Source organism: Bubalus kerabau, chromosome X, assembly GCF_029407905.1.
Source record: "Bubalus kerabau isolate K-KA32 ecotype Philippines breed swamp buffalo chromosome X, PCC_UOA_SB_1v2, whole genome shotgun sequence".
NCBI classification, from domain to species: Eukaryota; Metazoa; Chordata; class Mammalia; order Artiodactyla; family Bovidae; genus Bubalus; species Bubalus kerabau.
The window spans coordinates 11867617-11884543 of NC_073647.1; the positions used below are offsets into that span (position 1 = coordinate 11867617).

Here is a 16927-nt window from a genome sequence, read left to right on the forward strand (position 1 = left end):
TGTTTCCTATCTAGAGAAGATCCTTTAGCATTTGTTGGAGAGCTGGTTTGGTGGTGCCGAATTCTCTCAGCTTTTGCTTGTCTGTAAAGCTTTTGATTTCTCCTTCATATTTGAATGAGATCCTTGCTGGTACAGTAATCTGGGCTGTAGGTTATTTTCTTCCATCACTTTAAGTACGTCCTGCCATTCCCTCCTGGCCTCAAGAGTTTCTATTGAAAGATCAGCTCTTATCCTTAGGGGAACCCCCTTGTGTGTTATTTGTTGTTTTTCCCTTGCTGCTTTTAATATTTTTTGTGTTTGATCTTTGTTAATTTGATTAATATGTGTCTTGGGGCATTTCGCCTTGGGTTTATCCTGTTTGGGACTCTCTGGGTTTCTTGGACTTGGGTGATTATTTCCTTCCCCATTTTAGAGAAGTTTTCAACTATTATCTCAAGTCTTTTCTCATGGTCTTTTTGTCTTCTTCTGGGACTCCTGTGATTCGAATGTTGGGGCATTTAACATTGTCCCAGAGGTCTCTGAGATTGTCCTCATTTTTTTTAATTCGTTTTTCTTTTTTCCTCTCTGATTCATTTATTTCTACCATTCTATCTTCTATTTCACTAATCCTATCTTCTGCCTCGGTTATTCTACTATTTGTTGCCTCCAGAGTGTTTTTGACCTCATTTATTGCATTATTCATTATATATTCACTTTTTTATTTCTTCTAGGTCCTTGTTAAACCTTTTTTGCATCTTTTCAATCCTTGTCTCCAGGCTATTTATCTGTGATTCTATTTTATTTTCAAGATTTTGGATCATTTTCACTATCATTATTCGGAATTCTTTATCAGGTAGATTCCCTATCTCTTCCTCTTTTCTTTGGTTTGGCGGGCATTTATCCTGTTCCTTTACCTGCTGGGTATTCCTCTGTCTCTTCATCTTGTTTATATTGCTGTGTTTGGGGTGGCCTTTCTGTATTCTGGCAGTTTGTGGAGTTCTCTTTATTGTGGAGTTTCCTCACTGTGGGTGGGGTTGTATGGGTGGCTACTCAAGGTTTCCTGGTTCGGGAAGCTTGTGTCGGTGTTCTGGTGGGTGGAGCTGGATTTCTTCCCTCTAGAGTGCAATGAAGTGTCCAGTAATGAGTTATGAGATGTCAGTGGGTTTGGAGTAACTTTGGGCAGCCTGTATATTGAAGCTCAGGGCTGTGTTCCTGTGTTGCTGGAGAATTTGCATGGTATGTCTTGCTCTGGAACTTGTTGGCCCTTGGGTGGTGCTTGGTTTCAGTGTAGGTATGGAGGCGTTTGCTGAGCATCTGTCAATTAATGTTCCCTGGAGTCAGGAGTTCTCTGGTGTCCTCAGGATTTGGACTTAAGCCTCCTGCTTCTGGTTTTCAGTCTTATTTTTACAGTAGTCTCAAGACTTCTCCATCTATACAGCACCATTGATAAAACATCTAGGTTAAAGATGAAAAGTTTCTCCACAGTTAGGGACACTCAGAGAGGTTCACAGATTTACATGGAGAATAGATGAGGGAGGAGGGAGTTAGAGGTGACCCCAATGAGATGAGGTGGAATCAAAAGAGGAGAGAGCAAGCTAGCCAGGAATCACTTCCTTATGGCTGCTCCACAGTCTGGACTGCTCAGAGATGTTCACAGAGTTATACAGAGAAGAGAAGAGGGAAGATGGAGACAGAGGTGGCCAGGAGGATAAAGGGGGGAATCAAAAGGAGAGAGACAGATCCAGCCACTAAGCAGTTCCCTAAGTGTTCTCCACCGTCTGGAACACACAAAGAGATTCACAGAGTTGGGTAGAAAAGAAAAGGGGGAGGGAGGAGATAAGAGGCAACCTGGTGGAGAAAAAGGAGAGTCCAAAGGGGGAGAGAGCAGTCAAGCCAGTAATCTCGCTCCCAAGTAAAAATGAGTACTGAAGATTGGGTTCTTAAAGGTACAAAATTGATAACAAATACCAAAAAGCAAAGATTAAAAATCTAGAGTAGAGGTTGGCTTTTCAAAAATACAATATTAAAGGGAAAAAAAATAAAAAAACAAAGTCACAAAAATTATAAAAATATATATATATATATATGAAGTTTGCTTTAAAAAATAGGGTTTCTTTTTTTTGCAAAGTAATAGTAGGCTATAAAAATGAAAATTAAAGGAGTAATAGAGGACTTAAAAAAAAGAATGATAGTAAAAATAGAAAAAATATATCTAGGACTTTCTCTGGTGTTGTTGTGGGCAGTGTGGGGTCAGTTCATTTTCAGATAGTTCCTTGGTCCGGCTTATATTTCTCAAGATCTATAGACCTCTTCCTATGTAGTTGGTACTGACTACAGGGTTTTAATCTATTGCACCTGTCACTTCCAAGGCTCTTCTGTTTGCTGGTCTCCAGTGTCTCATTTCCGCCCTGACACAAGGGGGAGGTGGTGGACACTTTTTTAGGCTCACTTGTTCAGTCACGCTGTGGGGAGGGAGGGACGCTGCAAACAAATAACACTGGCATGTGCTCGCAGTGTCTCAACCACACTGGGCCTGCCCCTGCTCACGGCACATGTGCCCTCCCTGCCCACACTGCTCAGGCTCTAGGTTGCACCACCGGGAACCATTGGAGGCTGGCCCTGGGCTGCATGGACCTCCTAGATCTAAGCCACTCAGGTTCAGGCACTCAGGTAGTCCTCAGAGGTGCAGACTCGGTTGGGCCTGCGTTTTGTGCCCTTCCCAGGTCCGAGCAGCTCAGGTGTTTGGCGAGTGCAGTCGCTGCGACTTATTGCCTCCCCCATCCCTGCCGCTGGGTTATCTGGCTGTACAGCTGGCGCACCTTCTCAGGCGGATGTTGACCGTCCATAACCCCAAGAAGTCTTAGTTAGCAAAGAAGCCTGCTTGCAGTTTGGTAGTTAATGTCTCTCTGGGGATGTGATTGCCCCCTTCCGGCTCTGGCTGCCTGTCACCGGAGGGGGATGGTCTGCAGCCGGCTAGCTCTGCTCAGTCCTTTGTTCTGTGAGCAGGCCTGGTGGTGTCTTAGGTTAGGGCTTTTCGCGTGGTAGCTATCCCACAGTCTGGTTTGCTAGCCCAAGTTAGTTCCCTCAGATTGCTCTTGGGGCATTCAGGCCCGGTCCTTACTCTAACCAATGCAGCCCGGGGCCTCCCTCCCCAGCCTCCACTTGCTAGTGGGGGTGCAGGCGTCTGCGCTGCTTCTCCACTGGGGGAGTTACTGTTGGGCATGTAATCTGTGAGTTTTAATTATTTATTTTTTCTCCCAGTTATGTTGCCCTCTGTGGTTCCAAGGCTCACCACAGTGAGAGTGTTTCCTGGTGTTTGGAAACTTCTCTCTTTTTAAGACTCCCTTCCCGGGATGGAGCTCCGTCCCTACCTCTTTTGTCTTTTTTTTTTGTCTTTTATATTTTTTCCTACCTCCTTTCAAAGACACTGAGCTGCTTTTCTGGGTGCCTGCTGTCCTCTGCCAGCATTCAGAAGTTGTTCTGTGGAATTTACTCAGCGTTTAAATATTCTTTTGATGAATTTGTGGGGGAGAAAGTGGTCTCCCCGTCCTATTCCTCTGCCATCTTACGACCGCCCCTGCTATGTTCTGCTTCTACTCAACACTGATCTTTATGAGTAAACCTCCTCCCATAATTGTGATATGTGTTATGCACATATGAAGCTAATGAAACTAACAAATATATTTTAAAAGGCATTATTTCACCATGATTTTTAAGACAGATTAAGTCCTCAACTTAACAACAGTTTGATTTTAATTGTTTTTAAATGGCTATTTTAGTATCAAAACATTTTTCCATGAAAACAAATGGTGGTCATGGTTTCAGAGCAAAACCACAAAAGCTCACTGACTTGAATCCACCAGGAATATTCACATTTTCCCCATTAACTCTGCTTAAGTGTGCCACAAGAAGCCTCCAACTCTCAGGGCCAAATGTCAATTCCTGTACTCTGATCTTCATATCGCTCTGCACAATCCCTGTTCTGTCCTCTCTCATGCATCCACATTCTTAAAGAACTTCTATGGAATCCTCTGGAATTCAGGACCCATCCTCAGCAAAACCCCCTATGCCTTGAAACTCTCCTCTAAATGTATCCTCTAAACCTCTCCTCCCCCCTTTCACCTTAACATTTGAACAGAGCCTAGCATTCACTAGGAACACCACTCCCACTGTAACCCAGTCAAGTGGTGGCTATTTTCCCTGGACCCCTCACAATACTAGGACTGGAGGTAGGGTGTGAATCATCTTTTTTTTTAATATTTGTTTTCAGACTATTCTCCATCCATGCTCCCTAAAGCCCACCCAGCTTTGAATTTTCTATTGCTCACTATCCTTCACTATTCTTGTGATCTAGTTTCATTCCGCTGTGGTCCAAGAAAATATTTTGCATGATTTCAATGTTATAAATGTATTGAGACTTGTTCTGTTGTCTAATATAAGGTCTATCCTGGAGAATGTTCCATGTGTACTAGAGAAGAATGTGTAATCTACTGTTGTCCAATGGACTGTTCTATATATGTCTGTTAAGTCTAACTGGTTTACAGTGTTGCTCAAGTCCTCTATTTCCTCTCTGATAATTTGTCTAAATTTTTCTATCCACTAATGACAGTGGGGTATGGAAATATCCAATAGTTACTGTAGAACTGTCTATTTCCCCCTTCAACCCTGCTAATGTTTGCTTCATATATTTTGAGGCTCTGTTTGGTGCATATACAGTTATTAACTGCTTTATGTTCTTGATAGGCTGACCCTTTTATCAATATATGTCTTTTGATATCTATTATAAAAAAATTTGACTTAAATGTCTATATAGCAACCCCATCTCTCCTGGATAGTTTGCATTGGTTATCTATTTATATACTTTCGCTTCCAACATATTTGTATCTTTGGATCTTAAAGTAAGTCTCTTATAGATAACATATAGTTGAATCATGCTTTTTTTCCCTCTCATTTTATTACAATAAATTTTAACACTATAGAAAAGTCATGTGATCTTGGTGGGTCTGGATCTTGCTTTTTTATACATTCTGCCAAATGCTGCTTTTTAATTACAAAGTTTAACCCATTTTCATTTAAATAATTAGTAATGAGGAAGGACTTCTGCCATTTTACTGTTTCCTATCTTATTTTACTGTTTCTCATTTCTTCCATCACTTTTTTAGTGTTTTTTAAAATTCCCTGTTCCTTTCCTCTTCTATTTATTTTTTAAGTATTTTCTTAATGGTCACCTTGAGTGTTAACAATTAACATTCTAAACTTATAATAACATATTTTGAATTAATATCAACTTAGCTTCAATATTATACAAACTCTGCATCTATAAATCTCTATCCTTCCCCCTTTTATATTGTCACACATTGTGTGTCAACTAGATTATAATTTTTGTTTTATTCTTTTGTCTTTTAAATCATATCATAAAAAAGGAGAAACTACAAACCAAAAAATACAATAATATTGGCTTTTATATTTAGCTATATAGTTACATTTACTAATGTTCTTTATTTTTTCATATGGCTTAAAGTTACTGTCTAGTGTCCTTTCATTTCAATCCAAAGGACTCACTTTAGCATTTCTTGTAGGGCAGGTCTGCTAGCGATGAACTCCCCCAGCTTTTATTTTGGAATATCATAATCTCTCATTTTTGAAGGATAGTTTTGTTGGATATAGAATTCTTGGTTTCATTCTTTTAATACTTTACATAGTCCATTCCACTGCCTTCTGAAGAAATCAGCTGTCAATCTTATTGAGGTCACTTGTATGAATGAGTCACATCTGTTTTGCTGCTTTCAAGATTCCGTCTTTGACTATTATATATATAATATACTATATTATAATTTGACTATAATGTGTTTCAGTGTGGATCTGAGTTTATCCCATGTGGTGTTCCTCAAGTTTCTTAGATGCGTAGATTCATATATTTCATCAAATTTGAGAAGGTTTCCACCATTATTTTTTCAAATATGCTATCCTTTCCTCTCTCTCTCCCCTCTGCCTCTGGGACTCCACAATATACATACTGACACACTTTTTTTTTTTTTTTTTTTTGGCTGCACCATATATGGGATCTTAGTTCTCTAAACAGGGATTGAACCCAGGGTCACGGCAGTGAAAGCATCAAGTCCTAACCACTGGACAGCCAAGGAACTCCTCACATATTGGTATACTTGATGGTGTCCCATAGGTCTGTTAGGCTCTAATGATTTTTCTTCATTCTTTTCTGTTTCTGCTCCTCAGACTATATAAGGCACCACTGGACACTGTGTGGCAGGGTATACCACGATCCAAAAGGTATTTTTAGGAGATTCCCATGGATGGGATCTTCCCTGGACTTCCCTGGTGGCTTAGATGGTAAAGCATCTGCCTACAATGTGGGAGACCAGGGTTCAATCCCTGGGTTGGGAAGATCTCCTAGAGAAGGAAATGGCAACCCACTCCAGTATTCTTGCCTGGAAAATCCCATGGACAGAGAAGCCTAGTAGGCTAGTAGGCTATAGTCCATGAGGTTGCAAAGAGTGGGACAAGACTTCACTTTCACCCTAGCCCGAGGGATGCTCCCAGTCAGGCAAAACAAAGACAAGCCCTTGCACCAATCCTTCAGGGAGTAGCCAGACAGGCCAAATTCTTTGAGAACAATTCTTCATATCCTCAGGCATTAGCAATCTGTACTAGGAATGCCTGCTTTTATCTTCACAGCTACCATCAATCTGGGTGTGAGATAGTAGGCAGGCAATTTAAAATGCCACAGAGCTCTCTTATCCCAAACAGCAGCTTCTTTCTTCACCAAATCATTTCTTGGTTGTTTAAGTTTTTACTAAATTCCAGAGTTCTGTGAAAGTTGATTGACAGTTTTTTTGCCAGTTTATCAGTTGCTTTTATGAAGGGACAGAGCTCTGAGTTCTGTACTCTGCCACTTTTAGTTATGTATTATTGTTGTCTTCTATGGACCCCTGGGTCACTGCCCTTTACTTAGCAATGAATGATCTTAGCTTTTGATTCAGTGTCACTTTCTCCAACTCTATTCCTTTCTTAATTTTTAGAGATTATCATATACATGCTAGTGATACTTCCAACATGCTGGTTTCTCAGTTCCTTGAATTCCACTCTTGCAAAGACCTCCTCTACTCTATTTTAGCCATTCACTCCATATCCTAAATTCTAATATTACCAATAGCTACAACTCCTCAAAGTACTAATTTCACATATCCACCCTCAAGTGGGTCCTTAATGTCACTGGCCAATTATACTCTTATTTCTCTAGTCCATTCACTCTCATACACTCTTACGCAACTATTTCCTACTTTCTCTCCTAAGCTCCAATACCTCCTCTATCATTCCCTTTCTCATCTGATGAACTTGCTTTCTATTTCAGCATGAAAACTGGATCAATCAACAGGACCTCTACAAATTCTCACCATCAGATCTATCCACCTACCAACAAGTGTACCCACATATGCTACCTTTCCACCTGTTATTATATGTGAATTCCCTGTGGTCCTATATAAAGTTCATCCATCACTTACACTATAAGCTGCATTCTATCTTATTCAAGAACACTAATCCAATAATTCTCTCCTCTTTCTCCTACATCACCAGTTTCTTTCTGTTCAATCATTCCCATCAACACATAAACAGTCTCTCTCCTATCTTCAAAGAAAATCTCGAGTTCACTTCCTCAGTTACCCCTCCATTTATCTGTGCCTCTCTGTAGCAACTCCTTTATAGAGTTGTCTATTCTCATTGTCTCTAATTCCATTCTCCCCATTCTCTTTTAACATCACTCAAACTACAAATATGGCTAGTTTTGAACTCCCTGCTAATAAATCCAATGACCATTTTTCTGTCCTCATCTTAAATGACCTGTCAGAGACACTTAGCAGACTTGATCACTCCTTCTTCCATTTAGCTTCCAAGATGCTATATTCTTGTTTTCCTCTTACCTTACATGTGTTCCTTCTATATCTCCTTTGCTGGCTCCTCCTCTTTTCCCAGGCCCTTTAACATCAGAGTGCCCCAAGGCTCAGCCTTTGGTTCTCTTATCCAACTTAATGATTTCATCCAGTATCACAACTTTAAATATCATCTATGTGCTTTTGGCACCCACATTTCTATCTCTAGCCCTTTCTAGTTCAAGTTCCTTCTCCAGCACACCAAATCCAATATCCAGTTATTTGCTCAACATCTCCACTTGGATATCTGAATCTCTAACAGGTATTTCAAACTTAAGATGCCCAAAACTGAATTTCTGATTCCTGCCCACAGTACTCCAAACTCATTCTACCTGAAATTTACCCTATCTCAGTTGATGACGAAAACTATCTTTTTAGCTGCTCAGTCCAAAAAAAATTTTTTAGGACTGTCTTTAACTCTACTTTCTCACATTCTATATCTAATCCATCAACAAATACTATTGGCTCTACCTTCAAAATATATTCAGAACATTATCTACTTCCACTACTACCATAACCATATTGATTCTTTGAAAACCTAAATCAAAATGCATATGTACACACTCTTTTTGTCTCTCTTGTCTCTTTCTCACACACATATCACTCATGTCACCATTAGATGTGTCTACTAAAGAAACTCCTTACTCTGATGGCTAGTAATTAATGTGGGGAAAAAAATGAAGTATTTGTCTGTCTTTCTAGTAGGAACTGTACTGCAGAATAACCAAACAACTCAATAAGGGACAACTGATGGCTCATAAATGTAGACGGCAAGATAAAATTAGTGAACCAACAATTTGGAACACCAAAGGAAATAACTGACTCAGAAAACTACCGTCCATGTAGTCACATTACACTTAATGAAAGATTGATGAAAAACTGGATATTCACATGTTACCAAATATCAACCTACAGATAACTTCCTGTTGACAAGATGGGGAAATGTCATTGTATAGTGGAGGGATTATATTGTCATCAACTTACTGAAATATTAGAAGTCAGTATTAGATGCTATGCAATATGAAACATATAACACAACCTATGAAGTATTTTTGCCACTAATATTTTACCTGAACATAGTCGAGCCTTTAGCCCTAACTCCAAGCATATAAGAAAAACAGGGGATAAAGAACAAATTAAACCAACCACAAAAAGCAATTAGATAAATCCAAAAGGTGGAGTCTTCTTTGGGAATTTCTCTTCAACAAGTGACTGCTATTAATGGAAGGGGTGGGGGAAATTATTCTAAATTGAAAGAGAGTAAAAAATCCCCCAAATCAAATATTATATTTGTGTGGTCTTTGACTGGATCATCATTTGAACAAACCAGGTATAAAATGCATTTGGGGGACAACTTGGAAAATCTAAATATGGTCTGAGCTATGATAGCAGTCTAGTTAGATATAAAATTACTATCATGGTTGTATAGAAAAATGTCCTTACTTTTAAAAAATACAAATTAATGTATTTAGGAGCAACCAACCATTCATGATCTGTAATATAAATTAGTATTTCCCCCCAAAATTATACCAATGTGTTAGTAAACATACTTCTAGGTGATAGAGTTACGGGTATTCACACTATTCACTCTTTTCTATATGTCTAAAAATGTTCATAATAAAATTAAAAGGTAAAAGAAAAACAAAATGAAAAAAACTATACCAGATCATATCATTCAAAACCTCCACTGGCTTCACCCGGCATTCGAAGTCAGAAACCTTGCACCAGTCCATGTGATATGGTCCCTCATCTTTGACCTCACCCACTACCACTCTCCCACTCAATCACTCTGATCCAGCCACACTGGTCTCCTCGCTGTTATTCAACACATTAGGCATGCTCACACCTTAAGACTGTTGCCCTAGCTGTTCTCTTTGCCTGGAGGCTCTTCCAAATATCTGCAGTTTACACTCTCACATCATCTGTTTCTTTGCTTAAATAAACTCACCTTTTCAATGAGGTCTACTCTTACTTTTTTGTTTAAAATTGCCACTTCACCACTCTAGTACTCTCATTCTTCCTTATGCTGCTCTCTTTCTTCTTTTGCCCCCTCTCATTGATCACCTTTGCTTAGAATATAAGCATCATGAAGGCAAGGATTTTTATTTGCTTACATATGTAGTCGCAGCACTTAGGACACTACCTGACACATAGGAGGTGTTCAGTCAATATTCCTTAAATGAGTATATTAGGGTTATAATAGCGCATAACACCATGGTATCGCTATTACTGTGTTCTGATTCAAGAAACCAAGAAGCTGGGACAAGAGTGAGAGTCATCATCTCCTTCCTCTTCCTGTGGCAAGACAAACCCAGCCAAGTTTGTCTTTCAGTATCCTCACACTTTCTAGTACTCCTTTCTTCTTGCTCTTCGTGCTGACCCTAAACCCTCTATTCCAGCAATCTCTGTTAAGGGAACTGAATCAGCCCAATTTTCCAAAGTCTGTTCTAAAACTGCTTACATCCCTACCACCTTTCCAAGTCAAAACATCCAGTACAGGTAATCCCAGGTTGAAATCAGAATAAAATCACTCTGACTTTATAGCAGAAATAATTACCTTTGCCTAGAAGTCCTAGCATTAAGGAAAAAAAATTAAAAGAACCCTGTTAATTCAAATAATTTCCAATTGGTGAAAATACGGGTTGTGGACAGGGGGAGTAAACATTTTCAGGAAGTGATGGCAGGGGGTTGGGGTGGGTAGAGTTAGGCAAGAGACCAGTACACAGGGTGAGCATACATGCTTAAGAACCAATTCCCCAGGTTAGAAGCCCTCAGCAGTTCTTGATTTTCGTGGCTTTTCTTACTTTACCTCACCAGACTACAAATTATCTAAAATCTCTTACATTTCTTCCCCTGCCCTCAGTGGTCCTTAAGATTACAGATTCCCAAAATAAGATTGCTCAGGCAATAAAAATAAGCAAATGGTGTTATACAGAACAATACCAGGGTTACTTTTTCCAATAATAGGTTATTTCTAAATCAAATATTTTTTGGTTGGGCATTTCTTATGTAAGACAAAGGCCCCATTATCTACTTTTAAAAAAAAAAGGATCAGTCCAACATTGGTTAACCCCCAGGGATATTTTAATTCAGTTCAAAAAGTGTTACCATTATGAGGAATAGTCTCATACAGAAAGTTTTAATTCTAAAACTGATATTCAACTAACAATACTATATTAAGCAGTAGGTCATCATTATTCACTGCAATAAGCCCTGAAACCCTCAGTCTCCAAAGTCCTAACCTATATTCTAATTAATCATGCTTAAGTTAAATTTCAGCTACCCTGTCACTTCAGCAGTTGGCTTCATGTTCTCAAATCCAAAACAATCAAGGTGCAATTAAACACCTGAACTTCTCTTTCTCTATACTAAGAGTGGACTCCCTGGCTGCCAGTAGGAATAGGAATGACTATCATCACTAATTTTTAAACAAAGGTGAAATGCCCTTGCCCCAAATCCTTGACACTTCTCTTGTTGGTACCAAAAAGCTATATGCTTTTAGTTCTGAACTAAGTTATCTTCTGGAGCATTATAGAGAAATGGAAAAATTAAGATAACCAAAGGCAGTAGGTGGATTATATTTGAGAATCCTAAAAGAAGTTGTCCTTCTATCCTGAACTTGAGCTCTCAGGGACAGGAATAGACACTCTTTTCCAGAGTATCCTCAGTGCTTAACACAAAGCAACAACATACCATAAAAATTCAGTAAATGAGTATTTCCTGACTAGTTGAAAATCCCAGGCAGGTAGACAAATTAGAAAAGCCAGACCAGAAAGACAATAGAGGCGTTATTACATTAAAATCCTCCACGCTATCAAGAAAATTATCTTCCTAAAACATAGATCATTCAACTTTTACTACAGGCTAAGCAACAAAATCAATCAAGAGAAATTGGTAAAATATAGACCCTGTCCTAAATGACTCACAACCTAGCAAAGGAGACAGACACAGTTTATTCCAATATAACCTGATAAGTGCTAAAAGTCTGAGTTAAGTTTTATGAGAACAGAATTTAAGAAGTGACTTAAACTCTGCATGGGTGAAGTGTCCACCAAAAACTTTTATAGTTCAAGAAGTACTTGATCTTAAAGAATAAGTAAGAATGTACAAGATGAAGAAAAGACAGATGAGAGCAGGTGGGTAAGTACATTTTCCAGTTATAAGGAACTGCATTTAGACAAAATAGCAATGCCCATACCAAAGTTCAAGTAACAGCAAGTAATTTAATATGACTAGAATATTAGATGTGACGGGGAAAAAAATTACTAAAGATAAGGCTGGAAAGAAAGAATGGGACTAGATTGTGAAGAGCCTTTTCTGCTACATTTAGAAGTTTGAATTTCATCCTGCCAGCAAAGGTTTTTAAGCAGTGTGTTAATTAGATCTCTTTCAGAATGTAACAGTAGTACATCCATAATATGAAAGATGGATTGAAAGAGAAATAATCAGAGGCCACAGATCTGCAAGATAACTACGCAGTGGTTTAAGTAAAAAATGATGCAAGACAGGCCTCAAGAATTTATTCACATCCATAAGAAATTTCAATGGTAACTACCTATATGATAAAATTCTAACTCAACACAGCATTCAAGGCTCCTGACAATCTAAAGTTGTGCCAACCTTTCCAACCTCACTTCCTGTCCCTTTTTCCCCCATATCTTACAATCCAGCCACATGAGACTAAGTACCATTTCTTCAACTTGTTATATACATTCTATCTCCCATGTCTTCATTCACACACTATCTGTTACTTCTGCACAGACAACTCTCAACAAACTCGTACAGCCTTCAAGCACCAGGTTCCAAAAAAAATTGTTATATCTGTAAGTCTTCCCTGACTCCATCTCTCTCAAGGCAAAAATTTATTAGGCTTTCTTCGAGGCCTTCACATCACATCATTCATACCACTAATGTAGTTTCTTATCCCTTCTACTAAAATGGCTGAGCTGAAACCAATCGTTTACAAATAAAATTCAAAGTAAATTTTACATATAAAATCACAAAATTTACACACACACACACATATACATACACTTTTTTTTACCTGATAAAACTTGAATTTGAACCCAAGAATATGACACAGTGTTTGCGGTTCACACATACTCATGTAAGATTCTAATAAAGATATAAAGAAGTCATCGTGTTCTGGCCTGCATTCAAACACTTCTAAAATGACATCCAGAACTCTATTGGGATCCAGATTAAAGCATCCTGTAACAGATGAGATATACACAAATTCAAAAGTGATTATACATCATTTCTAGAAAAATCATTAACTTTCAGGGACAACTTACATAAAATAAAGACAACTTCTTTTACAAGTTTGCCTTCTCTGCCCCAGAGGGAAATCTTCATTTTCAAGGTCATCAAGACAACCCCCCACATTTTACAGATGAGAAACATGACTTTCCCAGGATTACAGAGCAGATTACTAACACAGCTGAGCCCAGGACCCTATGACACTAAGTGAACCTTCTATGCCACATTATCTCATCAATTCTTGTTTACTCACACTAGTGAAAGAGATTCACATTTTTAATTCTTATCAAAATATGAAAATCAAACAACGTGTTTTACAAGTTAGACAACTTATGCAGAACTATTTGGAATGTGGATAAACAAGTTAGAAGCTCAGGTTTGTGAAAGTAGAGCATCATTTTTAGAATCATATTTTAGTTTTATCTTATATACACAACAAAGCTACAAAAAGTAATTATATATTGATAGTTTTTGGCAGTAATTCTAAAGGAAATCAGGTACACTGCTGATACTAAAGATATGAGAATACCAAGGAGCTGGGGACAAAACACAAGCAAACAGAGAAGTAAGAAAACAATCTAGGTAGATCAGGAAAGAGAAGGGAAAGAAGCACTTAATAGGGACTGATGGTTACTTACCCTTGCTAATCTCCTAGAGTAAGTTAAAAAGGCCAATAGACATGAATTTAATAAACATTCCTATCAGCCACCCTACTCTCAATACTATTATTACCTCTATTTGCATTCATCTTCAGCTGTTACTATAATCATATTATAGTGCAGTTAGACCCTATGTGCATTTGAGAATGCAACCATTTACACATAATAAACAATGCAAAATAAAAAAGACAAATCATTTAAATGATATAGTCAAAGACAGATCTTGCTGTGATTTATGTCATAGAGTGTTTTGCCTATGTTTTCCTCTAAGGGTTTTATAGTGTCTGGCCTTACACTCCCATTGGTGGGAATGTAAACTGGTACAGCCACAATGGAGAACAGTATAGAGATTCCTTAAAAAATTAAAAACAGAATTATTAGGTTGGTGCAAAAGTAACTGTGGTTTTGCATTGTTGAACTTTGCCATTTGATATTAGAAGGCATTCTTAAATAAATATACTTATGTTCTATATCATTTTAACGTGCATTTCTCACTTTATGTTTTTTGGCTAGTAACTTATTACTTGCTATTTATTTCATATGTATTTTAGACCAGGGAAATGATGTTAGACAAAAAGCAAATTTGAGCAATTTTCTTATTTGAATTCAAAATGGGTCGTAAAGCAGTGGACACAACTCGCAACATCAACAACGCATTTGGCCCAGGAACAGCTAACAAACATACAGTGCAATGGTGGTTCAAGAAGTTTTGCAAAGGAGACAAAACCCTTGAAGATGAGGAGCACAGTGGCTGGCCATTGGAAGTTGACAACAACCAAATGAGAGGATCATCAAAGTTGATTCTCTTACAACTACATGAGAAGTTACCCAAGAACTCAACGTTGACCATTCTGTGGTGATTTGGCATTTGAAACAAATTGGAAAGGTGAAAAAGCTTGATAAGTGGGTGCCTTGTGAGCTGACTGCAAATCAGAAAAGTCATCACTTTGAAGTGTCATCTTCTCTTTTTCTATGCAACAACAACAAACCACTTCTCAACTGGATTTTGACATGTGACAAAAAGTGGATTTTATACAATAACCAGCGATGACCAGCTCAGTGACTGAACCAAGAAGAAGCTCCAAAGCACTTCCAAAAGCCAAACCTGCACCAAAAACAGGTCATGGTCACTGTTTGGTGGTCTGTGTGTGCCGGTCTGATCCATTACAGCTTTCTAAATTCCAGCAAAACCATTACATCTGAGAAGTATGCCCAGCAAATCAACGAGATGCATGGAAAACTGTAACACCTGCAGCCATCAATGGTCAACAAAAAGGGCCCAATTCTTCTCCATGACAACACCCAATTGCACAGCACACAACCAATGCTTCAAAAGTTGAACGAATTGGGCTATGAAGTTTCACCTCATCTGCCATATTCACCTGACCTCTCGCCAACCAACTACCACTTCTTCAATCATCTCGACAACCTTTTGCAGGGAAAATGCTTCCACAATCATCAGGAGACAGAAAATACTTTCCAAAGTTCACTGAATCCCAAAGCACAGATTTTTATGCTACAGGAATAAACAAACTTATTTCTCATTGGCAAAAATATGTTGACTGTAATGGTTCCTATTTTGATTAATCAAGATATCTTTGAGTCTAGTTATAATGATTTAAAATTCAGGGTCCAAAACCGCAATTACTCTTTCATCAACCTAATACCATAAGACCCAGCAATCCCAATCCTGGGCATATACCTGGAGAACATCATAATTCAAAAAAATGCATGCATCTGAATGTTCATTGAAGCACTATTTACAACAGCCAGGATAATGGAAGCAATCTAAATGTCCATCAACAGATGAATGGATAAAGATGTGGTACATATATACAATGGAATATTACTCAGCCATAAAAAGAAACGAAATTGTGCCATTGGCAGAGACATGGATGGACCTAGAGGCTGTCACACAGAGTGAGTCAGAAAGAGAAAAACAAATATTGCATAATATCACTTATATGTGGAATCAAGAAAAATGGTACAGATGAACTTATTTACAAAGCAGAAATAGAGACAACAGATGCAGAGATCAAACATATGGACACCAAGGGGGAAGGGTAAAGTGGGATGAACTGGGAGACGGAGACTGACACATACACACTACTATGTATAAAATAGATAACTAATGAGAACCTACTGTATAGCACAGGGAACTCTACTCAAAGTTCTGTGATGACCTAAATGGGAAGGAAATCCAAAAAAGACGGGCTATATGTATATGTATAGCTGATTCACTTTGCTGTACAGTAGAAACTAACACAACATTGTAAAACAACTATAATAAAAGTTAGATTTTAAAAATTAATTTAAAAAATAAATGATATAGTCAATTTCATCCACCATTCATCTCAAAATAATATATGCTGATGACCCAGAGTGAGCACATCACTCTGCTGTTCCCTCAGTTTATATCAGTTCCCTTATGCCTTGTGCACCAAGCTGAATGGAATTCTTGTATTTTTAATAACAGATTTTTCATTAGGCATAGCCCCTAATACAAGCTAACCACTTCATCTGTGGCAAGCAAATAAACACTGATTTATTCTAATGCTGGAGCAAAAAAGAACAGTGTCAATTGAGGGAAAGATGTTGGGTCTAACCACTGTACGTTATGGATGACTTAGAGGATTTTTCAAAGAAAATTCTTATATAATATATTAATGATTTCTCTATTAAAGAGTTACTTCTATTATTTCCACACTTAAGTGTATTAAATGCTATAAAGCTAATGTCTAATTTGCAGTATCTTAGCCATCACTTAGAAAACCAAACCCTCCAAATTTAAGTATTTCTTTCTTCCTTTTATGAAACCAAAGCTTAGAATACATTTTTCTTCCACTTCTCATACTAAGGAAAGAAAGGACCAATACAATGATCATCTTACAGAAAAGAGTTCTACTTTCATAAATTCTCCAGAGATGTTTACCTAAAGCTCTGGGAAGAAAACTTCTGAATATTTTTGCCTTTCCTTGCACCCTCAAAAAGTATGGTCTATGAATGTACTCCAAAATAGTGACTCCAAAATAGCAACTGGAATTTTTAAATACTGCTGGTGGAAATATACAATGTAAAATAGTT

At 38.0% G+C, this 16927-nt stretch overlaps 1 protein-coding gene across 15 annotated transcripts in view; it reads right to left on the bottom strand.

Annotated features, from left to right (window-relative positions):
- THOC2 (THO complex subunit 2) overlaps nt 1-16927 on the bottom strand; it is a 117883-nt gene that overhangs the window by 62662 nt on the left and 38294 nt on the right. For all 15 annotated transcript variants that reach the window (XR_008708338.1, XM_055564407.1, XM_055564403.1 and 12 more), the window contains exon 8: nt 12970-13136. Coding sequence is in view for 14 of the 15 variants with exons in the window: in XM_055564407.1 (XP_055420382.1) it covers nt 12970-13136 (167 nt within the window). In the remaining variant the exon portion in view is untranslated. The remainder of the gene's footprint in view (nt 1-12969; nt 13137-16927) is intronic.